The sequence below is a fragment of the Molothrus aeneus genome, chromosome 4 (assembly GCF_037042795.1).
Source record: "Molothrus aeneus isolate 106 chromosome 4, BPBGC_Maene_1.0, whole genome shotgun sequence".
NCBI lineage: Eukaryota > Metazoa > Chordata > Aves > Passeriformes > Icteridae > Molothrus > Molothrus aeneus.
This window is the reverse complement of record NC_089649.1, coordinates 69987544-70015475: the sequence shown is the minus strand read 5'-3', so window position 1 is coordinate 70015475 and position 27932 is coordinate 69987544. Positions and strand designations below refer to the sequence as shown.

Here is a 27932-nt window from a genome sequence, read left to right as displayed (position 1 = left end):
GCCGTGGTGAGCTTTGCACAGGTTTAACTCCATCAGTGGGTGAATAAGAGAATTTATTTGAGCCAAGTGGAAATCTGGTGCAGCTGTGGCTGCTGGTGGAGCAGGACCAGCAGCTGCAAATCATCGACTGCTGCTCGTGATGGGCCAGTGCTGCTGCCTAAAAAAAGATCCTTGTTGTGGCTGCAGATCAGAAAAAAAAGCTGTTCTGGTGGGAGAGGAGATGCAGTGGCAGCTCTGGCAGGGAATCTTTCCAGTATAGTTTTGTAATAATCAAATAAATAACTTTATTTTGTATCTCTCTTATCCTGGTGGCACCTCCAAAACTTCATACATTTGCATTAAAGAAAGTATTGGTTTCAATTACTCATCATTCTGTTATCCTGGGGGATAGACCCCATAAATAACAAATTCTAGAATTTGATATAGAAATCTTAGTGAAGGTTTTGTTCAGTGATGTAGAATAATCTTCTAAAGTGATTTAACACCAAACTGCCTTCTGTTAACTCACTCCAGAACATACCTAATCTTTTACTCTATAGAAATGTAATGCCCTCTAAAATTATAAGGCAGTATTTTCTGTAAGGACTCAGAACTGTGTTCTTTATTACAAAACAAAACAAAAACTCAAACAAAAAAAAAAAAAACCACCCAAAAAACCAAAAAGGAAAAAAAAAAAGGAAGAAGGAAAATCAGGTATTTTCTTCCTTCCTTGATACTTATATTCATGTAATTTACAGCAAACAGCAAAAAAGAGAATTTATCTAGGAACAGTGCAGGAGATGCATTCATATTTAAATGAAACTTTAATCAATTGACACGGTTAATAACAAGAGATTCATTATATCTAAGATAAAAGAACACAAACAATACCCAACCCAAGTATAAACACACTCCTTGAAGCAGCAGTAGGAGCAGTACTTAGCCTAATGTGCAAGCTTTCAAGTGGCAGACTGGAAGAATTTTTATGTTTAGTTTGACTAAAGGCTTGTTCTTTTAATCCTTTTTTTTTCTGCTTTTACTGTGGTACTTAACAAACCACTCGTAGATACTAATCTGAATTTTACTATTCCCAGTCTCTGGAGTCTCCTAGGTTATAGTATGGATGGTATTTTTACCAGCTGTTACATTCCCTGTGGTAACTGCCTGAAACTTCTCATACTGTACATTCAGCTGGATTTATTTGCAAATTTTTGGACTTCTTGTGAGTCAATCCTTGTAGGGTTTTTTTGCTACTTAGAGATATACAGATTTCTACTGACTTTATGCATTGCTCTGAAGGCAGAGAAATTAAACTGCATCCCCAAAGACTTAAAGTTGGGTGGTTTTCAACATTTCTAAGTAGCATTTGTGAAGAACAACCATTCTTTGCCTGAGCAGTATTTTGTGGGAAAGGAAATTTGTGTTACAGGGCTTTGTGTACTCTTAACAGTTGTGCTGGAGAATTTTGGCATTTTTTAAAGGCTTTCCTTTTAATAATTAAAGAAAACACTTTAGACGTGCTTGTTAGGAAGCTGACTGAAAAGATCTGTTCTTTTCCTTTTTAAATTTTAGCAGTAATAGCCTACTGAGATAATTGTTTTTAAAAGGTAGTATGGAATTATATGCTGTTAAGGATGACATCTCTGTTAAATAGCTTATTCTTACAAATACAGCCTGAAGTCCATATATTTAGTGTTAATTAACGCATTTAGGTTTTAGTAAAAAGCTTATTTTGTGTCTCTTTGCTTTAGTCAGAGAAACTGAAAACCAATTTAATGTCACTTTGTGTTTCAGACACACCAACTTCTCCTTGGCACCTGCTGTTCTGTTCTGCCAGTTGCCACTTAGTGCTGGGAATATATATCAGATTCTTTTCTTTTACATTTCTAAGACTTTTCTTGGCTGTCACTGCCAGTTGAGGTTATAGCCCTTCAAATTTTGTGATTTTGTTGTTTCCCTCCTTGCAGGGTTAAGTTTAATCCAGAGTTCCTGGCATTGTGCTGCTATTCAGAAAATCAGTGCTGATGGTGGCAATGGCAAGGGACAGTGGGTTAGGAAGGAGTATTTAATTTGCAGCAGGAGGGGAAAAACGGCCTGAACTTTGCCATGGGGGAGAAAAAACACAATCCCAAATCCAGGATCAGGTAGGCAGACAAATGCTTGGTGCTGGGGTGATCAGGAAAGTTTAGGTGCCATATGCAGTGGCATAATTATGTGTATTACTCATGGTTCTGTTGAAACAAACAAAGGGGGAAAAAAAAGAAAAGTTGATGTCTCCTCAACCAGATCTGTCTGTGGAGTGTGTGGGACAGAAGTGGCTGTTAGTTCTGTGTGGGATGATGTTGCTGCTCTCTGTTCTTCTGACAAAATATCTAGAACAGCAGGAGGAGGACAGAGATGGATCAGCTCCTGGAGAAGCCTGGGAGAACGCCAGTGCTTACTTCAAGTTTGACCAAAGGAGGTTTCTGGAAATGTTCTCTTTTGCCATGTCTGGAATTCTGTCTCTGAACAACAGGCTGTTTGAATTAGCATCTGTTCTGCCTTGGCAGGTCCCCAGTGATGAAATTCCAAAACAAATGTGCATCCAAAGGAGTGTGGCCAGCAGCTCGAGGGAGGCGATTGTCGCCCTTTGCTCTGCTCTTGTGAGACCCCACTTGCAGTGCTGGGTACATTCTGGGTGCCCACAGTATAGGAAGGACATGGAACTTATGGAACAAATCCAGAGGAGGCCACCAAGTTGAGAAGGGGACCAGAGGACCTTCCCTATGAGGACAGGGTGAGAGAGTTGGGACTGGAGAGGAAAAGATGGTGTGGAGACCTCACAGCAGCTTCCAGTATCCAAGGGGCTACAGGGAAGCCAGAGTGGGATTCTTCATCAGGAACTGTAGTGGTAGGACAAGAACTAATGGGTTAGACTGAAAAAGGTAAAATTTAGGTTAGATATTGGGAGGAAATTCTTCCCTGTGAGATCCTGGCACAGGATGCCCAGAGAAGCTGTGGCTGCCCCTGGATCCCTGGAAGTGTCCCAGGCCAGGCTGGACAGGGCTTGGAGCAACCTGGGATAGTGGAAGGTGTCCTTGTCCCTGACAGGGGACTTGGAACCAGATGGTCTTTAAAGTCCCTTCCACCCCAAACCATTCCATGATTCTGTGATTCTGTGTTTGTGTGCCAGCTTAGCACCATACCCTTGTAATTCATGAAATGTGCTGTACTGGAAAGTGATGTGAGACCCCCCCCCCAGCCTAAGTGGATGAGGTGGTTGATCTCCAATGGCAGATACAGCCTGTGCATTGTCGGGTTCGGCTGTCTGTCTCTGTCTCTGCCTCGGCACGGGTAGGGTGGTTCTTGGGTGGCACGCGTTTTAAAGGACGAGTCTGGACTCTTCAGCTTTTCGATCTTCGGATTGTTTATTATTATCTACAAAATTTTCTGTCTGCTCAACAGAGGTCTGATCTGCAAGCAGTCACAGGCACTCTCTGACCACCCACGGGGCGGTCATGTCTTTTTATACTAATATCTACGTACATAATATTTACCTTTATTTCCCAATGTGTTTCACCCATGTTAGCAAGTGCACTTTCACCATAAACCAATCCCCAAGTGCCAACATCACCACAGGAGATGGAGGACAAGAAGAAGAAAGAGGAAGGACGAGACACGCCCTGATCCCTCCATCTTGTCTCCATAACCCCCCTGTACCAAAAACCTTAAAGTCTATATTTCACCCTCTAAATGTGTTTCTTTTACACCTTTTACTCTAAAGTGATTCTCTTGTCCTCAAACTCTTGTTATTTCTGTAGATGGATCAAAATCAAGCCACCAGACACTTCTGGCAACATTCCAGGATTTTCGAGACCCCCAAGGGTTCTCCTGGCATCTCTGGACATCGGGAACGATGTGCTGAGATCCCACAGTGCATGACCATCAAAAGATAGCTTTGAGTCTCATTTTAGCTATATAGTAATGACTTGAAAGCTCAGTCTGTTGCTATTAAAAAAAAAAAGAAAAACAAACCAAAAAGATCCTAAGAAACCTTTCTACAGACTCCATCAAATCTTTCAAACAAGTTGTTTGTAACAATACAATTCTGTTCTTTTTCTGGTGGTGTTTTTTTAAGGATAGGTTTTTTTTTTTCCTGTATTGCTGTGAAAAGATACACAATAGAGAGAAACAGAGATGAAATATAGGCTGTGCTTTCTAACTGTAGATGAAATACAGGCTCTGTCTTCCAAGTCTCTCTAGAATGTTCAGGGGATATGGGGAGTACAGAGGAGGTCAAAAATTGGCTGGACTTCAATGGTAGGGGTGGCCACCAATTGCAAGGGAATTCTGCAGAGCCTGGACAAAGTTGACCTTGTTTAATGTCTTGTCATTGGTCTGGGTAGGGGTGAAATGCACCCTCAAGAAATTTCCAGACAGCACCACTTTGGGAGGAAGGTCAATACACTCGAGAAGCAGGGCTGGCATGAGGAGTATCTCAACAGGCGGGGAAATGGGCTGGCAGAACCAAGGGAAGATCAGCAAAAGCCAGTGCAGAGTCCAGCAGGGGGATGGAGTCACCTGGTGCTGTGATGTGGGCTGGGTGGAGGCTGACTGAGCACTGCCCTGCGAGGGAGAATGCCAGAGTCCTGCTGGAAAATTCAGAACATGGCACTGGAGAGCCACATCAATGTGGGGCTGTTCTGGTGGGATTAACATAATAGAGAGTGAAGGGAAGCAAGAGATCCCCTCTCAGTACATCTGCAGTACTGAGTCCTTTTTGGAGCTCATGTCTTGTGTTTGTGGGGTTCCCAGACAAAGGAATGATGAATCTGACTCCATGTTCTCAGAAAGCTAATTTATTATTTTAAGATGCTATATTATATTAAAAAATACTGTACTAAACTATACTAAAGAATACAGAAAGGATACTTAGAGAAGGCTAAAAAGATACTAAAGAAAAACTCGTGACTCTCTTCAGAGTCTGACACAGCTTGGCCCTGATTGGTCATTAAGTCAAAACAATTCAGATGAAACCAATGAAACAACCACCTGTTGGATAAACAATCTCCAAACACATTCCAGAAGCAAATGAGATAAGAATTGTTTTCCTTTTCTCTGAGGTTTCTCAGCTTCCCAGGAGAAGAATCCTGGGCAAGAGGATTTTTTCAGAAAATATGACGGTGACACTCATGAATAAACCAGACATTGCAGTGCTGGATCAAATCCTTATCCTACTTTGAAGGTGGCCCTGCTTAGTTGAGGAGCAGGGAACTTCCTCCTGGAGTTCTGATGAAGAGTGTAACAGCTATGAAGATGGTGAAGGCTCTAGGGGGGGCGTACGAGGAGTGGTTGAGGTCGCTGGGCTTGTTCAGCTGGAGAAGAGTCAGGGTCTGCAGCTCCTCCTGAGGGGCAGCTCCAATCTCTGCTCCCTGTGACAGGGCCCAAGGGAGTGGCTGGACCTGTCCCAGGGAAGGCTTGGGTTGGGTTTCAGGGAAAGGTTCTTCCCCCAGAGGGTGCTGGCACTGCCCAGGCTCCCCAGGGAATGGGCACAGCCCTGAGGCTGCCAGAGCTCCAGGAGAGTTTGGACACTGCTCCAGACACAGGGTGGGATTTTTGGGGTGTCTGTGCAGGGACAGGAGCTGGACTGGATGATCCTTGTGGGTCCCTTCCAGCTCAAGATATTCTGTGATTCTGTGCTAATTTGAGAATTTTATGTTGGCGATGGAGATTTTATGCAGTGTGTGAAATGTGCAAAATAAACAACCTAAATAAAGCACCCTTCAGGGAATACTCTCTTCTGCTTTCCTGTGTGGGAATTCATAGGTGCTCTGGATTTGCAGTCTCACCAGGACACTCTGTGCTGTTCATAACATAAGCCTGAGTGCAATGGAATGGCATGAAGAAGAAGTTAATTTCATTATTATTCTTAATATTCAGAATAGACCCCCCAGAAAGTTAAGTAGTATCAGTTTTGGGGGGAGTTTTGATTTAATCTATATATATATATAGAGTGGAAGATTGCTTGCTTCTGTTTTCTGCTGTTCTTTATGGGCAAGGTTTTCATTAAAAAAAGATATATTAGTTGTTACAGAGAAACCAGAGCACTAACTCAGCACATATGTCTGAAATACTTTACTTCCTTCACTTACAGTACTTTACATCAACTGAAACAGAAACTCCTGGGAATCGTTTGCCTTTGGTACTTAGTCATGAATGAGATTGTTTTCAGTGCTGTTTAGGGCAGTTCACAAACAACAACATTACCCTGAGGAAGCAACTCCTGGTGGAGCAACTCCTCTCTCCAGCCTGGGGAGGTCAGCTGCCTGTGAGAAGCTTAAATATTGTTCTACCTGCCTTTGTAGTTGTCTGCTATCTTATTTTGGTATCCAGATCAGGATTATTTCAATCCTTTTGTGTTATTTCCTCTCGTACAATGTCTGAGTCGTTGGAGAAAAAACCTAAAGAAAGATAATATTGAAGTTTCTATTCCAGATGTGGTATCTAGTAAGGTAGGAAATAAAACTTGCAGGTGTTTTAGTCCCTCAGTGTAATTCTAGAATGGTTTGAGTTGGAAGGGATATTGAAATCATCCAGTTCCACCCCCTGCCAGGGGCAGGGACACCTTCCACTATCCCAGGTTGCTTGAAGCTCCCTCCAGCCTGGCCCTGGACACTTCAAGGGATGGAGAGTCCACAACCCCAGAATTGGTTATGAAAAGCTGTAGAACCTCACTAAAGCAATTGCTATCTCACTTTTTCTTTTTCCTTCATTTTTTTTCCCCTAGCCAGTACAACTTGCTGCCTGCTCTGTGGTTGAGTTCCTTTGATAACTACATCTTAAATATTGCTGCTTTTAACATTGCTAGCAGATTTTTAAACCAACAAGTGGCAAGAAAATAGTGCATTAAATATCAGCTAAGAGTTTCCCTTTGTCAGACGTGTGCTGTTTACAGTGCCAAGGCTCGTGCTCTCCTATAGATCCAATAAAACAACACAAGTACAATGAATCCAGGGATTTCACAGGAGTTTTTATATTACTCTAGTGTGGTGTGCCCTCATGTGGTTAAATGCAATATCTTCCTTGGATCAGTCTCAGACCCTCTGGATTTATTCTCTGTTCTGCTAAAGAACCAGGAGAAATAAAGGCTGCTGGTGGAATGGGAGGCAGTGTGATGCCATGGAGGTTTTTAGCTTTTTTTTTTTTTTTTTTTGGTTTACAGCTCTCAGGTGGTTTGGTACTTTTGAGATGAGTATAAATGCACTTGCATTTGGTTCTAATTCAAACCACAGATATGTGTGTTTTCCTTGTCTTGGGTTTTGGTGGGTTTTTTTTGTTGATTTTTTATTTTTTTGAGATTTTGAGGATCCACTTAGTAATATTTAGGCAAAGGTGGCTTTGTTTCTGATTGATTAATGCTGAGAACTGAGTATGGGCATGAAAACTTGCTTGTTGATTTTCCCACACATAATACATAATAACAGCAATCTTTTATTTTTGATACTCTTTGAGACTTAATTTTGTGATATTAATACATAGCTATTGGCTACATATTCCATGTTATGTGTTTGTAAGCTTGACTACCAGTGCTGTATTCAGTTTTGGAAGGTATTGGAGTTATTAGAGTTATGAGTTGTTGCTTTATACTTTGTTTTGTACTTTTTATTTATCATTCACATAGATGTGAATGCAGCTCTTTTGGGGGGCTTCCTATTCTGACAGCAAACTGGAGATGATGATGGCTTTTCTTCTACATCCAAAAGTAGTGCAACAAAATTGTTCCCAAAATTAAAAGTTGGTAAAACTGCAGAAAAACACGTACTTATGGATGGCATCAGTGACATTTACTGTTTTAATTAACAAGGAAAATAACAGATGTCAGCAGGGGCTTGCAGTAGTAATAACTTATTAACTATGAGAAATTAACTAAAGTTACTGAATGCAAAAAATTACTTCATCCTCAATTACTGCTCAGTGGTTGCCAAGATCATTTAACACAGCACTGGAACTTAACATTTTTGGCTGCTTTGAGGTCACTCTGTTTAATGTGTATTTACTGATTATCAGGTAGATTCCAGCTTTCTGATTTTTTTTAGCTGGGGTAAGATAAACTTCATGTTTTACTCTTTCAAGGAATGTTTTGTGCATTGTGGTCTGTTAAACCACTGCTGAGTTGCACAGAGTTATCATTTGGAGCCAAGTAACTTTGCCTTTGGTGGTTTCAGCATTTTAAGTTCCCACATGGATACGTGATGTTGTCTCACTTGGACAATGAGAAACAGAAGGAAGATAGTGACAGGATCACAAGCAGGAAGGATTTGCCAAATGTTGCTCCAATTAAAATTCAATCTCTGCTATATAAAACCCAGAAGGATCCTTGATTTAGAGCTTTGGAAGACTTGAAGGTTTGGAGGTGCCAAGTCCATTTAGGCACCCAGCTCTGGGAGTGTAATCCATAAACAGAAGTTACATGATTAGTTCTCCTTTTCAACACATGCAGAAGAGAAGAGAGAAGCTTAGGAGTGAGATTTGGAAGATGTTGTGGGAGAGATGTGAAAGGAAGCTTTTTGAAATCCCATCCCTTTCCAGAATTGACATGCTGAACTCTGAGCCTGCAGAGGGGAGCTTCCATCATATGGTGATTAATAGAGCACAAGTTTGCTTGGATTTAGCTTGAAATCTTCCTTCAGGGTTAAAAAATGGCTCATTCTTCTTCATGGGCTTCATTCCTCGAGCCCAAGCACGCTGGTGTTGCAGCCCACCTTCTTATGAAATATCCCAGGTGGTCACCCCTGAAGGAAGAAGACCTGGTTCACTTCTCTCTGAGCCTGAGGAACTTCAGACCCACATTTCTTACCCCCAAGACAATGCTGTGTCCCCCAGTTCGTGGTCTGGCCCCTCAGGTGGTCATCCTGCCAAAATTAGGCCATTGTGGGGGGAGGAATTCTTTTTTCTCTTTTCATCTTAGTGGGATCATGAATTACTCATGCATAATGAAGAAAGAGATGAGAGAAAATGCATGTTTAACACAAGGCATGAATTTTTGAAATTATACAGCCTAATGTGCTTTGGTGTTACATAAAAACATGAAATGATGGGAATCTGTGGATTCTGTGCTGTCTTTGGCTGTTGGACTTGTACTGGGATCAAGCCCTTTTGTGCAATTAGAAAACCCACAATGATTTACACATTGAGAGGAACATCTTAAAACTTGACTTTCATTATTTTCTTGCATTTGAAGGCATTGAACAGATTTTTTTAGGAGTCAGATTAAGCCAATGGTTTTGCTAAAGAATGTGTAGTTGCTCCAATTAAACACCTGCTTCAGCTTTTCTCTCTTGGCAAAAGCTGTAATTGCCAAAATCCTAACAAGATACTGGAAACATGTGCTCAGGAATGGGGTTATCTAGTTCTCAAAAGTGAGGTTTTGCAATCCTGCCAGCACAGAGGGGGACAGTAATGGATGGTGCTGCTTGTGCTGCCAGTTCCAAGAGATGTCAACTCCTGGAGTCACCAGTTGACAATAGGACGGTGTGAGGAACCTCAAGGTTCAAGGTAAGGAGCAAGTGAATCCTTGGGAAACCTGAGGAATAGAAATCTTCTGTCTTTCATGAGTGGAATATTAGCATAATTTCTTTTTCCTGTCTACCAGGTGATTCCTGGAATTCATATTTGGCTTCTAAATAGCATCACAGTCCTTTAGTGCCAATTAACAGGAGAAATTTGTCACAAAAGGAGAATTTAATAACCTTTGCATCTAATTTGTTACAAATTAGAGACAAATTGTATTATGGGAGACATTTTATTAGCTTAATTTAAATTGATTCTTGTTTCAGTTATGGAAGAGTCAGTGAAAACATGCTGCAGGTTTTGGTGCCTTCATTTTTCATGAAGATTTGTAGGAGGAACATAACCATGATTCTTCATTTAATTGTGTTTTTGTAGTCTTCTTTTTCTTAACAATATGTTTTGTGAAAACATATTTCAGGCTTGTATGTCTGTTGTAGACATTTTTGATAGGTTTTTGTGAAGATTTGTAGGAGGAAAGTAAGTGTGGGGTGGTTTATTTATTTTTTATTCATTTTGATAGCATAACAAGGAGTCAGAAATTCCACTGAGAATTAATATTTGCTGAAGAACTTTAAAAGTGCCTTATATAATATTCAATCACATTGGCCAGGATGTAAACCTCTTCCCGTGGTGGGAGCACTGATAAGAAAACTAAAAATTAGCAGCAGTGGTGTTGCTATCTCCAAATTACATCCTAAAGGTGCATCATGTGGGCAGAATATAAATATGCAGATTTGTTCAGGAATCAGTGTTTGGCAGCAGAAATGTGAATCAGGGCTGCTTGCTGTCCTCAAGCTACACTGAGGATTAAAATATAAAATATCCTGGCTCTAATCAGTGTTGCCTCAGTTATCTGGGTGCTTCCCAGCCAAAAGGGAGGTGTGGCACTGGCATTTTGTAGCACCCCAGCCAATAATTTCTGCATTAGGGAGAGGAGCCTGCTCATTTCTGAATGCCTCTCACCCCCAGGTGTTTGCAAACACTGAGGGGAGCTGGAAGGAGTACAAAAAGCTGGGTTAAACCACTGGAATTCAGTGTGGATGGGCAAAGTTCTGTTCATCAATGAGAATCCAAATATCCACATAGAACAGAAAGAGAATTTCAGTTCTATGAATTAGGTAGACAGCTGGTGCTAATCGTGCGGGGATAATTACAAGAGTTAATTATGTAAGCTGTTATGATTTATGTGGTAAGGACAGTGGCAAATTACTCAAGTTGATAGGGAAAATTGAAGAACAGTTATTATCAAAAAATGGAGCTTTGTTACAGACTGAATCGTGCTCAGCAGAACATCTGTGTTCACACATATTGGTGTAATAGGGAAAAAATACTCTTCTTTTTGTGTGGCACTAGAAAATAAGCACAAATATGGGAAAAAACCCAGCAAGTTATCTTCTTCTCTGCAGAAATGTGGAAAAAATCCAATGTAGTTGCTTTTCTGTTTTGTATGTGAATGAAAAGTAGTTGTTGAAAGCATTTTCTCCTGTGCTTTGCTCAATAACACCTTGCAGTTGGAGTGGGACCAGCTAATGAGCTGCTGCTGAGAGCCACAGCATAACTTGAGTCTTTGGTGTGCAGAGCCAGGAATTTGTATGGCAAAATCCCCTCCCTGTGTTTGCTGTGCTGCTGGATGGTCCAAGGGAAGGTCACAAACACAGTGCTCAGGTCTGTTGTCCACCTCATTTGGAGCAGGGAATCAAATTAGATCTTCCCCAACACAATCTGCTTCTCTCTCCAGGTGTTTTGAAAGGTCTCTTCTGCCAAAGGAAACCAAACAAAAAAAACCAACAAACCCAGCCATGAGACAGTTCAAAAAAAGATGTGTTGTGTTTCCAGACAGTTGTATTGGTTTATTTTCTTTCCTTTGATTCAACCAACTTCTTTTGGAAGCAGCGGGATTTGGAGTGCTCGGGGGGTGACTGTTGTACAGCCAGTGAGGCAATGAGAGGGTGCAGTGGAGTGGAAGGGCAGCTGATACCCAGAAGAAAAAAGGCCCTTCCACTGAAATGTCAGGGCTGTCTTTGCTCAGGACATTGAGTGTTTCCAGCACCTTGGTGACCTATGAGTGCATGAGAAGAGAGGAGTAACTTGTAGCTGTTCACATCCAAAAAATGCCACTAGGAAGAACAAATAATACTTACTTGAAAATACAAGGGGCATAGGGGAGAATAGTGAATTTTTTTTTTGTAAATAATTAGTCATCCTTCAGAGAAGCTCTTTTGCATTGATTGCAACTGTCACAACCAGAGCCAAGTATTTGAATTGTTTTCAAGTTTCAGAGCTGTATTTGATTTGCCTGCTTTGCTCTGTTAAAAACAAGGAAACATATAAATGTTGTCCACTCTCAGAAAAACTCCCAACAACCTCTGTCATTGATATTTAAATTTGTAGAATCACAGAATCATGAAATTATTTGTGCTGGAAGAGACCTTTAAAGTTCCTCTGGTCCAGTCCCTGTGCCATATGCCACCAGTGTCCTCAAGCCTTTCTCCAAAGGGCTGCTCTCAATCCTTTCATCACCCAATCTGTGCTGAAACCACAATACCAAGGATTCTGTCTTGTGTGAGGGACTAGAGAGAAAACATAAGGATTAGCAAGATAATTAAAAAATTAAAAAAAAAAAGAAAAAAAGGGTCTATAATATTTGCCTCAAGAGTTGTCAATATGTGCTTGTCTTTAATGTGGTTATGGAAAGTCTTGGGTGACTCGTGCAATTTGAGCAGATACTGAGCAAAGGGAAGGCAAAGGGGGAGAATTGCAACTCTGAAACTTGTGGCCCACCCCTTTCAGAAATCTGTAGGGAAGACAGGTGAATTCAGAGAGCCAGGAATGTCCTTGTGTGAGCTGGAGCTGCTGGCAGGGGATTGATTTGATGAGTGTGTGATCCAGCTCTGTCCCCTTTCACTTCTGCCATTCCCTGCCCACACCTGACCTCTGCCATAGGGAAATCCATGCTAATAGAATAGTCTGCTTTTAGCAAAGACATCCTCACCTTTCTTTTGTGCTGCTGGAGCTGGGTAAGGAGGCCTTAATTCAGGATGGGGCTGAACTATTAATTAGTGAAGTTCTGTTATTCCAGCAGAGATCTGTGCTAGGACTGTGTGAAGCTTCTTTAATAAAATAAGAGAGCAAGGTTCCCTAGTGTGATCACAAAGCCAGGATCATTACAAGGCTGCCAAATGAGCTTATGGTAATTATCAAGTGATATATTTGATAATTGTACAGAATTTTGGGTGACTTCTGCATTAATTAGTAACAGAAGCTGATAGAGACATTCTTTCCTTTGTATCACTTTAGGTGGGGTAAGATATTTAAAATAAACCAGTTAGCTTGAAAGCCCTGCTGAAAAACTGAGCTATTTTATTAAGATAAAATGTTATTATTTTTGCCTCATTTGTTATATGCAATTTATATCAATTCATAGGTTATTGGATTTTTAAAAATAGGAAGGAAGCTTGGATGCCATGGATTTTTCTGTCATTGGTATCAGAAGCCTTTCTTGCCCTTTGCCCTGATCCAGTACAGCTGACTTTGTGGAACAGGAATTCTAATTTTGGAAGAGACTGCTTTTTTAGCACCTTAACTCATAATTTAATGTAATTTAAAGAAGCTGACACAAGGTAGGTAAAATGGCAATATTCCAGTTTTTATGAGTGGTTTTCTTCCTATGAGATCTCATTATTACCCAGAACCCAACCTGTTGGTGCAGAGACTGGAATCCAGTTTTCCAAGGGAATGTCCTAGCCCCACATGGAAATTTCTCTCCTTGCTTCATCTGAATGCTGTTGATCAGAGGGTACTGAGATGTTGCTTTTTTTTTTTAGATTTCATGCCAGTAGATCTTGTTTAAAATTTTAAAGCCTTTTCTTCCAGTTTACAAATCATTGAGCCAAACAAAGCCTCTAGCACCGTTTGTGATCTTGTGTTCTCTAGCTGGCACTCTTCCATGATTATATTTGAGTCTCACCTTTTGACATGATGGAAACTTATTTTTTTTTAATGTTTGAAACAAAATAAGTAAGAAAAAATAGAGCAGCAAAACATTTATGTAGTGGGCTCAAACAGCATACACCAGTATTTCCTTTTGAAAAAGAAGATTGACTTTGGGAGTGCTGTTTTCTACATGTGGGTTATGAGAAGTGGTAAAAGAAATCTCCATCTTCTGTGGTAATTTGGATTTTCCTTTGGACTGTGTTAGTTCTGGACTCAGCAGCTCAGAGCATTGGCAAAGAGCATTCTGCCAGTGCTGGATCCTCTTCCTCTCTAGGACTTGCACATGTTCATCTGCTCTACACAGAAGTTCTTAACTGTGAGAAGATTTTGAGCACTTGTAGACAATTTGATTGTTATCTATTTCTGCATATTAAGCAGCATAATAAAAAGCAGTTCTTTTATTTCAAAAAGGCCATAAAGAAAATAGTACTAAATATTTTATTTCAATATATTTATAACTATTTCCACATTGGGAAGTTCTGATAAGCTTTTCTTATGGTTTAGTGGTGGGTTAGAATTATTTGCATTTCTGTAGGTGTCCATAGCTAGATGCCAATGACAATGATCAACTATGAAAGATCTTCAGGAAATTTCATGAGGAATATTTGCAAGGGAAAGCTAATAAAGAAAATATTATTTCTAGATATAAATAGTGGGAAAAAAACCCCATATGATGGATGAATATTACATTCCAGTGGCCAAGCAGACTCCTTCCTGAAAGGAGACCCTGGATTACTTTTTTTTCTCTCAATACATCCATGTATATGGTATTTTCAAGCCCTGATTATATATATAGATATAGGTACATATATTTATTCTTCCACAGTCTGTAGTTTTAGGATGTGATTTGGAAAAAAGAAACTGGCTGAAAGAAAATAAAGTAGCACAAAGAGCACGGTAAAAGGGGCTTTTTGGTCAAAACTGTACCACAGACTTTTTCACTCTTCTGCTAATAGGGATGAGAGAACAGTGAATTTTCACACTTGTTTTAGAATCTTTTGGTTTGTAGTAAAAGGTCTTTATTACAAAGGCATTTCTTTTCTTACAGCAAATTTGTGGCTTAGAACACTGATACAACGCTAAAGGTGCCCTGGTTTGTATCCTGGTTAGGGAGAACTGCATCACTGCTCATTTTTTGGTGCATTTAATACCTGATGGTACCCAATTCAATATTCCAGTTTTACTGGAATAAATATTCTAGTTCTATTCCAGTTTTACCAGAGCAGCAGTTTTTTACAATATTCCAGTTTTATTCCAGTTTTACCAGTGCAGCAGCCTGGTACTGCTGGAGTGATGCAGGATTCCATCTTTGCCCAGCACTCAGCTGTGGGATGTACACACTGGGCTGTGATTTTAAGCTTTTTAATCAGTTTATTGACAGCTCAATAAAGAATTCCTTCAGGAGATTCTGCAAACATGGAAGCAGTTTCCTTCTGTTTAAATACTGGTAGGATCATTTTGCTGCCTGCTGTGGTTTTATTACAAAATATTCGGAATGTAGTGAAGCAGCGCTAAGGCAAAGAGTTTTAACCTGTATAATCTTTGCAGGAGGAGCTCTTTGTACCTTTCATGTCTGCAAAATGGCCAGAATGTTTTTGTCACCACTTGCATGTCACTGCAAGTACATTATCTCAAGGGACAATTGCTTTTTGAGTGGTTTCTGACCCTTGTGTGTTCAGATTTCCATTTTATCGGTGTCTTCATTTTTAAAAAATGAAAACAAGCAACAAAAACGAGGCTTTGGCACCACAGCCCTGCCATGCCTGGTTCTTATCTTTTTCTTTTTGCTTCTTGGCTTTGATTTGCTTAGCCCAGACTGAGGAGAGGTTAAAAGGAAAGCCCTCTTTTGGGGGACGTGCCGCTGGATTTTATACTTACAATTCTATCTATTCAAAACATGTGGCCACTACGTCCCTTCCAGGGCACAGAGAATAGTGTGAGGATTGAATTAGGTGTTCCTATAAATAGAGAATTGTTCAAACTGACAAAAACTTGTGTTTCCTGCCCAAAGGTAACGACGCTGGTGAACACGAGCAATAAAGGACCATCTGGCAAGAAGAAAGGACGCTCGAAGAAGGCTCATGTTTTGGCTGCCTCAGTGGAGCAGGCCACGCAGAACTTCTTGGAAAAAGGAGACCAAATTGCTAAAGAGAGCCAGGATCTCAAGGAGGAGTTGGTTGCTGCTGTAGATGATGTTCGAAAACAAGGTATGTGGGAAAATGTCGATTTTTTTTTTTCTTCTTTTCTGCCAGGGTTGGCATTAAATGTGTGAGATGGTGTTTCTTGTTTGGACTCAAATCTTGATTAGTTCTTATCTATGTTACAGTCTCACAGAGTGTGAGTTATGCAGCATTTCACTAACAAGGTAAAAATGGAGCCCCATCTCTCCCTCTACAAGGTCTTTTAAGGATAAGCTGGCCAATTAAGAAATGACACCTGAATTATTTTTACTTTTAACCCAATAACCAACCACCCATGGCCTGCAATGTGGACTTTTTATCCAATTACACAAAACCACCCAAACCCATGGAGAAGAAGGTAAAGAAGAAGGTAAAGAGGAAGGACCAGCCTCTGCCCTACAACCTCCATCTTGCTTTATATATATTACTATATTCTAAAAACTTAAACTCTAAGTTTCCCACCATGTGATATTACACACTTTTATTCAAACTCCACACCCACAATCCCAGTTCTGTCATTCCATTTTGGAAACCTTCTCCACAGCCTCAGGTTAAACGCAGTGTTCTCTTTGGGGTCAGAGTCTGTCAGCACAGAAAGTCTAAAATTCTCAGGGTTCTAGCAGGAAAAAATGCTTGATGGGAGTAGAACTTTGCCCAGTGCCAAAGCCTACTGTTCCATTTTCAGCCTGGTTTTTATTCTGCTGTGTGACAAAATGATGTGATTTTTTTCACTTGGCTGAATCTGAGCAGTGGTTTAAAGCCTGTGGGTGCAAATGTAGCACTACGATTATGGTACATATGTTTCTGAACAATCTAACAATTATTAACCGGATAAAAGAGCAATATAGAAATACTTGTGATTTCAAAAATGTAAAAAAATAGTTTCAAACCCTAAAAATACAAGTATAATAACAACATTAAGACAATTATTTGCTGGGTGTTGGTGATAAAATAAATGGATACTCACAAGGTCTGACAATTTTTTTTCAAAAGATCAAATGGGTATGAGGTGCTTCCAAATTTACCTGTGTGGTAGGAGAAAAGTATGTTTTCAATATATGCCTATGACAAAATGTTTCAGTTGTATTGACTTTGTAATTATTTTTATTGCAGCAGAATTAAGTACCTTTCAGGTTTATTCCATTGTGACTCCTACATCTAAAGATACCATCTGCCAGTATCATCAGCCCTGGGTTTTTAGAACAAGACTGAGAGATCTTCAACTGAGATTTTAAAGGGATTTGGGTGTAAAATACTGATATTCAGTGAGTTACTCCCCAAGAACTCATACTATGCTTTTTTTTTATCTTGTGACAATTGGACTGAAGTGATCATAAGAGAGGGCAGGGTTAAATTTTGTGTATATAAGCCCTGATTAGTGAATATTCCAGTCTGTTCTATCCTGAGGGTATTTTTTCCTCCTCTCCACTCTCTTTTCATGTTCCTGTGTGGTTTGGGTTTTCTCAAAAATCCAATTGTCAGTACATCAGAATAAGTCAAGTATTTGCTGTATACTCTATGTACAATGATATTCCAGTATTCTAGTGGAGTTTTATGGGTTTTGTGGGTTATTTTTTCTGCTGGATGTTTGTTGTTGTGATGGTGGGGTTTTGGTTGGGTAGGTTTTTCAGATTTTTAATGCTTATGTCTGGCTGTTCTGGCATTAATTTTCATTTGTCAACTACTTCAGTTTCTGTTGCTTACATGACTTATTTTGTGTTGTGTCAAGTTGTAGCTCAGCATCTTCAGTGGTGACATGAGTGCCCATATGCTCTCTGAATTTATTAACATTTTCCCTTTTGGGTTTGTGATGCTGACTCAGCTTCTCCTCAGGAGCCTTCTCCTGAGTTAGAGACATCAAGCTAAACTTAGACATTCTTTATCCAGACTGAATTTCTGTCATTTTACATGACAAAAAGACTTTTACTTTTCTTAACCTATATTTTAAAAAAAAACCAACCCAAACAACAATGAAGAAGCAGAGAGGAGGAAGAAGATCTTAAACAGAATTACACAGAATGACACAGACATTCATCTCTTGTCAACACTCCAGGCTGGGGAAAAAAAGCCTGTCAGAAAAGTGGAGCAGCTTTTTTTGGGGCCTGTTCTACACGATCCCATAATGAGGAGAGCAGGAGACACCACACACCATTATTAGCACCCACGAGCCGTCTAAATGAGAGCAGCCCTGGTGTGATGTGAAATGATATGTTTAGCTGGGTGGCATAAAGAGCTGGATTAATGAACTGAGGCTGTGTTTTCCTGGCTGATTTCCTGGCAGGGTTCCAGCTGGGATAATTACATCGTCAACCTAAAAATGTCTGCGGCACTTACAGCTGCCTCTTGGTGTGCTCCTCATTTCCTGCCCTGCGTTGCTGGGTAGTGTTGTGTCCTACTAAAGGCAGCAATTCACTCCAGGGACTCCTGCTTTCCATTGATAGGTGTGGAACAAATGCTCTGTATCATTGCAAAATGCTTTGCAATGAATGAGAATGTCCATGGTTGTTAGGATTCTTGTTCCTTCTGTAGTGTGGAAGGGTAATTTCTGTTGGCTGTAGAAAACTTTGGTGATAAACTGGTTTGATTTATGAAATATGTTCTAAAAACACAAAGAGCAAAAACCAAAAGTGTAAGAACCTAAATGAGGGATGTAGGACTCCAGGCAGCTCTCCAAAATGCAGTTTATCCCATCCAAGGTGTCACAGCAGTCCAGGGTGGTGGGTGACAGAGCTGTGCCTAAAGCTGTCAGCTCCAGCTGCAGGCAGGCCTGGAGACCCTGAGTTTAGGTTACAATGCATTATAGAATTTTCTTTGCTGAGCATCTTCATCCAGTAGAACCAATCTAGACCTTAACTTTTATCTCTAGCCTATCATAACTACTGTAATTACCATATTCATGTTACTGTTCTCCAATCACTGTAAGTGCATTACAGTTTAAGCTAGAAGTTGTTTTTCAGTTTTCTTGCAGTGGAAAATTCTGAGACCTTTTTTCTACTTGCAACATTTGCTGCCTTGTTTGCCTGTGCTCTCTTTCTGCTTGGTAACAACATCTTCTTGTTTGGGGTGGGTTGATCCTTTGCTCTAAGCCATGCAAACCCCTTGTAACTCACACACCCTTTGCCTCCTTGGTTATCCAGTGAGACTGGCTCAGCAATTCTTTTCTTCTCTATCAAAACTTGCTTCCATCTCTATTCCTTCATCAGACTCTACATTCAAAAATCTTTCTGCTAAGCATCTGTGAGACTTTCTTGTCAAACTTTCATCCTTCCCAACACAAAAGATATGATGCCTAAAGCTCATCCCTGTGTATCTCTTTATCCCATAATGATTCCATGATAGGAACACTTACACTTCAAAACCACGTAAGTGAGGTTATCCAGTTGGTGGATATTGAATGCTTTGCCGTGTGGATGTTTATTTTGGTACTGTCAGAGTTGTGTAAAAGATCTCCCAGATGGGGGACAAAGAAGACCTGGGAAATGTGGAAGTTTATCATTCATGCCTTTTTATATTAAGGAATATAAATTAAGGAAAAGCAGACAGGTGTTGGAACCAGATGATCTGTAAGGTCCCTTCCAACCCAAACCATTCCATGATTCCATGACCATAAAGAGTGAAGCTACAAACCCTTAGAAGAGCAGAGAAGTGAAGATGAACTCACAGGAATTAAAATACAGCATATGCTATATTCACAGCATAAGTGTCTAAATGCAAATGGTCTTTTATTGATCAGTTGAGAACAAGGAAATTCCCTGTGGAGGAGAAATTCAAGCCACGATTGACACAAAAATCTATCAAGAACTGCAGTTCCACTGGGCTCCAGTTTGATTTAATGTGTTAGGACACAGCCTGGGATGCTGCAGAAAGCAACACAAGGAAATAGGCTATATTCATGTAAATTTATTCAATCTGGTAAATGGCTTTGGCAATGTCTGTCTGTAGGTATGTGCTGGTGACTGCCTGATTTTAATGTAATTTTCCTGGAAGTTTTCTGGATGTAAGATGAAGCTGAAACTTCCATTAGAAACTGAATGTAGCTGAAACTTCCATTAGAAACATAATTCAGTCCAGCTGCTGGTTGTTGTGTTTTAAATTTTTTTTTGCTTTTCAAGCATGGTAGATAAAATTTCAGACCATAATATGAAATTCATCAAGGGAAACAAAATACATATTGATGTTTTTTGTGTTTGAAGATAGGGTAAAATTGAGGTAGACTTAAATTTTGTTCATGCAGATTTATGGACATTGTGAAAAAGAATGTGATCTGTGTACTCTGTGACTATCTTGACATTGGATGAACATCTCTGAGACATGAAAGTGACTTTAACTTTCTTGGCATTTTTTTTCTGACAGAACACACTAAAAAGAATATTTTTAGTGCTTTAATGCTTTTAACTATCTACTTTTGAAATTTTTTGAGGGAAATTTTAAAACTAGAAGTAATTCTATGAAAGATGGTTTCTAGAGAAATCTAGAGAATCTAGAATCTAGATAACCTGTTTTTTAGACAAAAAAAAAAAACCCTGATCTTTTCACTTAAACATACGCTCTCTCTATGTTTATTTATAACCTTTTCACTGAAGTATATGAGAACTTTTTTTTTGCTTACAAAAGTTAGCGTGTGCTAGTTCTTGATAGAGAAAAAAGTGTCTGTGGAAAGAAATTACTGAGAAACAGATTTTTTTTAGGCAAACTAGAATTTATATTCATCCTGAAAGGTGAAGCGGGTCATGTGGGCACTCCTGCTTAATGGGACAATGAATCTTGGTCTGCACTTTTGAAAGAACCTGTGTCTACAATAAACATATTCTCTTTTTTCCAATAGTATCTGTGATGAGCTGCCCTGCAACTTGCTTTTTGTCTGGCTGGTGGCTCATGCCTGGGCTGAAAGCTTTTAGCACAAAGATTTGAAGTCTTCTATTCAGCAAATCACTGGAGCCATGGCCTGAAAACTCTTACCTTGTTAATAAAAGTTATTCCTTTTCTATTTTGAATTGCTTGTTATGTAGGGAAGTGACTTCAATTGTTATTCATGTTTGCAATGCTCCTCTTGAGAAATCTGGGCCCTCAAGTACCATTCCATGCTAATTCTGGCTCTTTCAGACTCTTTTCTATCCATTAATTATCTTTCAGCTCTCTGAGAATTGAGCTGCAGAAAGACATCAAAATTCCTACTCCGAAATTATTTAAAACACTTATGAGGGGAAAGCAGATGTTGTGCAGCATCTCTCAGAGTTGCTATAGAGAAAAGTAGGGTCAGGGCTTCCCAAAACCAGGAGTGAGGCTGCTGCAGCTCCATGGCCCCAGTTTGAAGCAGGAACGAGACTGATGCTGTATTTCCAGTACTTGCATACAAACATGTCGCCACCTTTCTCTTCACAGAGAAAAGCAAGGCACATCTTCCCAAGAATATTTCTGGGTTTCTGAACCTCAGAGAAAGAAAAAACAATTCTTATCTCATTTACTGCTCCTGTGTTGTTCACAAGTGGAATGCATCATGGAAGATTGTTCACCTGAAGGGAATTGGTAATTGGATTCTGGTGTGAGTGTTTTGATTCACTGAGCAATTGAATTCAGGGGTGTGCGTCAGGACTGTCACTGACAGTCACGAGATTCTGGGCAGTGGAGTGCAGTTGAGTGCTTGGCAGATTCAGTTTAGTTGTAATGTAACATAGTGTAATATAGAATAATATAGTATAATAAAGTAATTAATTAGCCTTTTGATAAGATGGAGTCCTCCTCATCATTCCTTTCCTTTGTTGGGGGCAAAAATATCCACTATACAAGCACATATACACAGCTGATATATATGATAGATATATAATATGCATGTATATCATTTCTATTTATGGCTGACCACACACATCAGCCTCTCAGCACTCACTGTTCTATGATTCTGTGAGACACTGGAACTGTCTGCCCAAAGAGGTCATGCTTTGTAGGGGGATAGAACATAAGTAAATAAAGGTAGTATAGAAAGTAATCTTACCCCCTAAAGAGTTGCAGCTGAGCCAATTATTAAGGATTAGGAGCAGGTGTGATTTTAACAGGCCACAGCTGTAGCCAATCAGAAGAGTGTTATTAAAGAGTGGATTGGTTGGTTGAGGGGAATTGGAGTCAGTTGGCTGCTGTGAGGATAAGGAAGAGTCAGTGCCTGGAGGAGATGCCTGCAAGAAACATCAAGGAGGTACAAAACTCTGGCAATATGGAACCCTTGCAATGTACTGACAATGGAACTGTTGCGTTATATGTGACAACAGTGCTTGCTCCATCACTGGAAATATTCAAGGCCAGGTTGGATGGGGCTCTGAGCAACCTGGTCTAGTTAAGATGTCCCTGCTCATTGCAAGGGATGGACTAGGTAACCTTCAAAGTCCCTTCTAACCCAAACTATTTTATCTTTCTCTGAATCAAACCCAACAGCACCAATGTCTTGTCCTGCTCCACTCTGTTCCTGATTAGGATTGATCTTTAAGAAGAAAACTAAAAGTGGAGAAAAAATGAAATGCATACAGGGCATGGCAAGGGGGTTGGAACTAGATATTTTTAAGGTCCCTTCCAACCCAAACCATTCCATGATTTTCTGTGCACATTAGATTTAGGCTTTTTGGGAGACCTGCTGATGATATTGGTTCTTGGTAAAGCCGGCTGGCTGTCTAAGGATCTTTGCTTCTTCTCTATTCTCTGCACCGTTTCCAAAAGGTTTATTTCTATTTAGTCTTGGCTGGAGTTCTTCTGATATTCACGTCACTTTTCAGTGCTTTGTTTAAGCTCATGTTAGTTTAAAATTATTAAAGTGACTTTCATCTCCCGGGTATGTTTGTTATAAGGGGTAGTTGGTGTTTGATATATTGCCTGAACATGACAGTTTGAAACAGATTTTGCAAAAGCAGTGATATAACTTTGAAAAGTAATATAAATTAATACATTTGGCAATTTTCTTATCCTATGTTTATTTACGTTGTCTTTCTTGAAGATTTTATACTATTGTGGCTTTATATCAGGATGAAATCAGAATGAAATTTCTTTAACATGCCAGCTTCTGACAGTTGTCAAAAATAAAATTATACTCAGAAACTGAAAGATAGGGAAGTAGTGTTTCCTCCAGAAATATTTCATTTGAGTATTAAAATCAAATCCTAAAATTACTGCTTGTTCTTTTAGAAGAAATATTTCTGTTAGTAGAGGTTTTATTTGAGAAAGTATTACAGAAATTCAGCACAGTTAAAAAAAAAATCACTATCAAGGGACTGTAACTAGGCCATGTTTTGCAGTAAATATTTAACTCCACCACCCATTAGTATGCATGAAATTTCTGGATTCAGGTCAGATTGGGAGAATAGCTTCACTGGGATTTAAATTAAGAAAATTATTAAAAGAAAAAAAAAATCTTACAAATTGGGATAGGTACCACAGGCTGTTATCTTGCCCTGTTCTGTCTTCCAGCAGTAATTCCCAAGCTGGATAGGCTTAATCCATAGTGAGTAGTCCTCAGTAGCATTTAATGTACAGCCTTTTCAATTAAGTTTTGAACTAACCATGAGCAATGTTCTGCAAGATTTCCTCCATGCATGAAATTTGTATTTGTGTCCCCTCTGTGCGTAATTCAATGTGGAGATTGGAGCTGAAGTCCCTGACCCCTCAGAATGGTTCTGTGAAGCTGCAAAGCACCACAGGGTGAGCATCTCGACCTCTCTTTTTGAAGCTGTTCTGATTTATGTGTTATTGAAACTTCCTCTGACTCCCAGCTGAGTGCTGGAAATGAAATCACTGTTGATTCATTAGGCAGAAATTCTGAACTGAAATTCTTTTTCTTCAACATTAAAAAAAAAAAAAAAGAAGAAGAAGGAAATAGAAAAGGAAAAGTTTGAGTCATCTTTGAACTGGAAAATCAGTTATTTTAGTCTGTCAGATCAAAAGTATTTGGAAGGAAATTCCTTTTAGCCTGGCACAGGAGTGACCTCAGATGACTGTGTAGGTCAGTGATGGAAGTTTTTAGCAGAGCAAAGGAACTGAGAGTTTCACCAGCTGTCTGATGAAGGATAGGAAAACTGGTGGGAGATCAGGAGTGGTGCAGAGACTTTGTCTGGGATATTTAAATTGGGAAGTAGCATACTGAAGGGAGAAAGAGTTAAGCTTAAGGTTTGGTCATCGCTTTTTGCTTCAGTCACTGAACAGTGAATTTTCAGTCTTTCAAAAACTAGCTGGAAAATTGCAAGAATGACTTTGTGATGATTATATACACGCACACAAAATAAAGAATTGCTAACAAACTTCAAAGTTTCATTCTGTTGAGTAAATTGCACAACAGAATTTGGTTTTTAAAAGTGATAATTTCTGTGTTTAGACTGTAATTTCTAAATTAATTAATAAATGCTGCTGTAATTTATCTAACATGGGAAGATCTAAAGTTTGGATCCATGTTACCAGGATTATTTCTGCTTAGTTAAAAGGGGGAATGGCATTAAACTGTACAAGGATAGGTTTAGATTAGGATTGAGGCAAAAATCCTCCCCATGAGGGTGGTGAGGCTATGGTACATGTTGCCCAGAGAATCTGTGGGAGCAGAGGCTCTTCCTTTCATGGTGGCTTTTGTGTAGGTGGGAGCTTCTCTTCAGAGGTGCTTGTTTACAGTTTGCAACTGTAGCCACTGCTAAAGATGCATTTCACAATTAGAAACTGTTTCAAGGTGAATTTTGCAACCTCTGGGGACAGCAAGAAAAGCCTGGAAAGTCCTGTGTGGGACCTCTGAACCGGAGAGAAGCAGAGAAAAGAATGATCAAAACAATTCTTGTCTCATTTGCTGCGCCTGCGTTGTGCCAAAGCAGAATGCAATATGGAGATTGTTTATCCAGAGTGATGGTGTTTTGTTTCCTGGACCAAGTGTGTGCGTGTGTCAGGGCTGTTGGCTGACACTCACGAGATTCTGTGCAGTGGAGTTCATTTGAATGCTTGACAGATTCAGTTTAGATGTAGTGTAATATAGTATAGAATAATATAGTTTAATAAAGTAATTAATTAGCCTTCTGATAAGATGGAGTCCCCCTCATCATTTCTCTCCCCCTCATTGGGGTTGCACTGCATTTACCATAGTCCTGCGGTGAGGCCGCCGTGTGCCTGTGTGGACAGAGCCTCCTCTCATCCCCTCACGCCACAGCGGCCGTGGCGGAGCCTGGAAATGGCGGGAACCCGCAGCGGGAGCAACGCAGACCCCGCGTGAGCTGAAAAATTTTTATTTACCTCTAGACTGCTCTGTGGGCTCCTGTATTTTCTGGTAGGGTTGCTGCCATCTTGTCTCTTTGTTTCTGGGGCCTGCAGTCTCCCTTTTGGAGGGGATGGGTGTGGCACCATCTTCCCTTTGTCCCTCAGCCACACGGCCGCCTCAGGCGGGCGCCATCTTGGGAAGGCTCATTCCAACATTTTGGGTCTCTCTTTGTGTCTCTGAGGTTTGTGAGATTGGACAGTTTTGTATCTAGCAGTTATTTTGTGTTGTTTTTTGTCTGTTGCTGTTCCATTTGTTAGTAAACAGTTGTTTTTTTCACTTATATCTACTCATAATCTTTCGTTACTGGTGGCAAGGGATTGGTTGGAATTAAGCGGACGTGGCTCATTTTGGAGTGTCCAACTTTATAAATGGTCTTAAACCAAGACACTGTCCCATCTCTGGAAGGGTTCAAGGCCAGGCTGGATGGGGCTTGGAGCAACCTGGTCTAGTGGAAGGTGCCCCTGTCCATGGTAGGGGATGGAAAAAGATGAGCTGTAAGGTCTCTCACAACCCAAACCATTTCATGATTCTGTGATTACCCAGTGGGGTTTAATGAGAAAGATGCAAGCGGTCCTTGGGGCACTAAGCTCTCTCCTGGAGTCTTCCTTGCCCCGCTGCTCAGTCCTCCTATTTGCCTGCAGTACATTTTGTTCTGTGTTCTTTATTTTTTGACTGCATTTTCCATGGCAGTCATCCAACTTCAAAAGTTGTATAAAAGCTTCTTTCTCCCATACAGATTAGGCTTTAATTTTGGATATGGTTCCAGAAAGCAGTATTGGATAAGAGAAGTATTAAAAATGACAGCATGAAAATTTGAAATATACTTTCTAATATCTGAGTCCTAAAAGATGCTTAGTCAGTATATAAAAGGCTTTAATTTACTGCCTTTCCATTTACCATTTTGAACACGTCTTTTTCTGAAGTACATCATTCACATACTACAAAGGCCAGTAATACTTTACAGAGTGAGGGAATATAAAATGGTATAATCAAATAAGAGGCTCTGATTTCCTCTGAGAAGTGTCAAATTACAGCATTCTGATCTCCAGCTATCTTGTTCTCTCTGTTTTAATCCCTTTATCAGAGACAAATTCTTTTTAGACTTTAGATCTGTGAGATATTTCAGCTGCTGTTTATATATGAACATGGGAAAAGGAGCCTGTTCTGTATAGCTGATGGAATTTAGAATTATTTTCATATCTACTAAAAATTAAATTGTAGGCTCTCCACTGATTTTGATTTCGGATGTTTGCAAATTTCCTTCAGCTATAATTGTTTCAATTTACTTTGAGATCTGTGCTTTTTTTTGTTTTGGTATTTTAGTTGTAGATAAGTCAGTTGTTAACCTCTGTTCATATTATGTGATTCCTACAGTGTGTGATGAAATATGTGTTTTCTCTTCAGAAAATATGTCACCTCTACTTCTTTTCACTTGTTTGTGGTGGACTTTCTGGTTTTAAATCTCTCCTTATTTTATTTATTCAACACTTACCTGTCTGAACAGAGAATTTGGGTGGAACTTGGGCAAAAAAGGAGAGTCAGTGACTTTTGTGAAAAAGGACAAGGGATGGGCAGCTCAGGAAAGCTACAGGGATGTTTGGCGGTCATGCAGGGAGAAAATGGCAAAGCCCAGCTAGAACTGAAATCTGTCTGCTGCCATAGAAAACCAATAAAAAAGGATTCTACAAATTCATTAACAACAGGATTAGAACCAATTTTGGGGGCTTCATTCTGTTCCCATCTCTGCCCTTCAGCTCAGAGCGCTGGGTACCTGAAGGACAACTCCTCTTACTGTTGGAGAGTGAAGCAAAGCAGGAATTTAGTACCTCAGCATTTTCCTCATCCTTGTGACTGAATTTTGCTCAGTCACAAAGGAAAGGATGAGGATGAACATAAATCAAAAGGATGGACATAATGGGATCATGGAATGGTTTGGGATGAAAGGGACCTCCAAGCTCATTTAGTTCCAACTCTCTGCCATGGCAGGGACGCCTTCCACTAGACCAGGTTGCTCGGAGCCATCTCCAGCTTTGATTCCCCTCCAGCCTCCCTTCTGCCATGCCCAGCTATTTATAAAGGACAGTCCTAACACTCAGCCATCATTTTTTTTTCTATTACCTATACAGGCTTAGACCGATGATCATTTCTTTCTGTTCTCATTACAAACCTAATGATAATCGTGTTTTGTTTATGAGCCTTTTCCTGTGCACAACAGCAATCTGCCTTTCTGGGTGTTGATGGAGGGCTATAGATTAGTTTTGTGTTTTGATCTCTGCTCTGGAATGTAAATTCACACCATGAGGCTCAGTTATCTCATTATCTCTGCAGAGAAGCTTTTGCAATTTTTAAACATTCAAGCAATGAGTATGGTTATATAAAGGAGCTCTTATATTAACACATAGGTGTCACTGCATGTATGTGAATTCCCATTGAAACTGGCAATAAATTATTAGGTTATTAAAATGTTGCCAAGTCAAAATTGGTTTTTTAGTCTTCAATAATTAATTTTTAAATATAGTTCTCAATTTTGGAAAGATAAACTTAATTTTCATTTATCAAAGCTGAGGCTTTGAGCATGATTTTAGAATCTTTGGTTGTTTTATGGCAAAAAAATAACTGCATTGGATCTCAAATATAGGTTATTATAAACAATGTGTGCAGATTATGTGAACTAATTGAAGAATTGAAATAATTTTTTTAAAGTGCTCTTGTACTTTCAGTCTATTTCTCTGTGTAAACCTGCAGATGCTCTCCCTGTATTTTATGTTGTCTTCTTTATCATCTTTTTCTTACTGTAAGTCTATACTGTAGATTTTCCTTCTGTTGATGACTCTCCCATGTCTGCTTTTCTCCTTTCTCATACAGGAGTATCTTTCTAAATTTTTGTATTTAAATTTTTCCTGTTTTATTTTTTTCTTGGCTGCAGACCCCTCAGTTGTCCAGCATTAACGTGCCTGTCCTCTTAA

The 27932-nt window shown here is 39.8% G+C and overlaps 1 protein-coding gene across 1 annotated transcript in view; it reads left to right on the top strand.

Annotated features, from left to right (window-relative positions):
- Window positions 1-27932, top strand: part of CTNNA2 (catenin alpha 2) — a 478603-nt gene that overhangs the window by 83619 nt on the left and 367052 nt on the right. The window contains exon 3 of the mRNA XM_066548773.1: window positions 15533-15728. Within this exon, the coding sequence (XP_066404870.1) occupies window positions 15533-15728 (196 nt within the window). The remainder of the gene's footprint in view (window positions 1-15532; window positions 15729-27932) is intronic.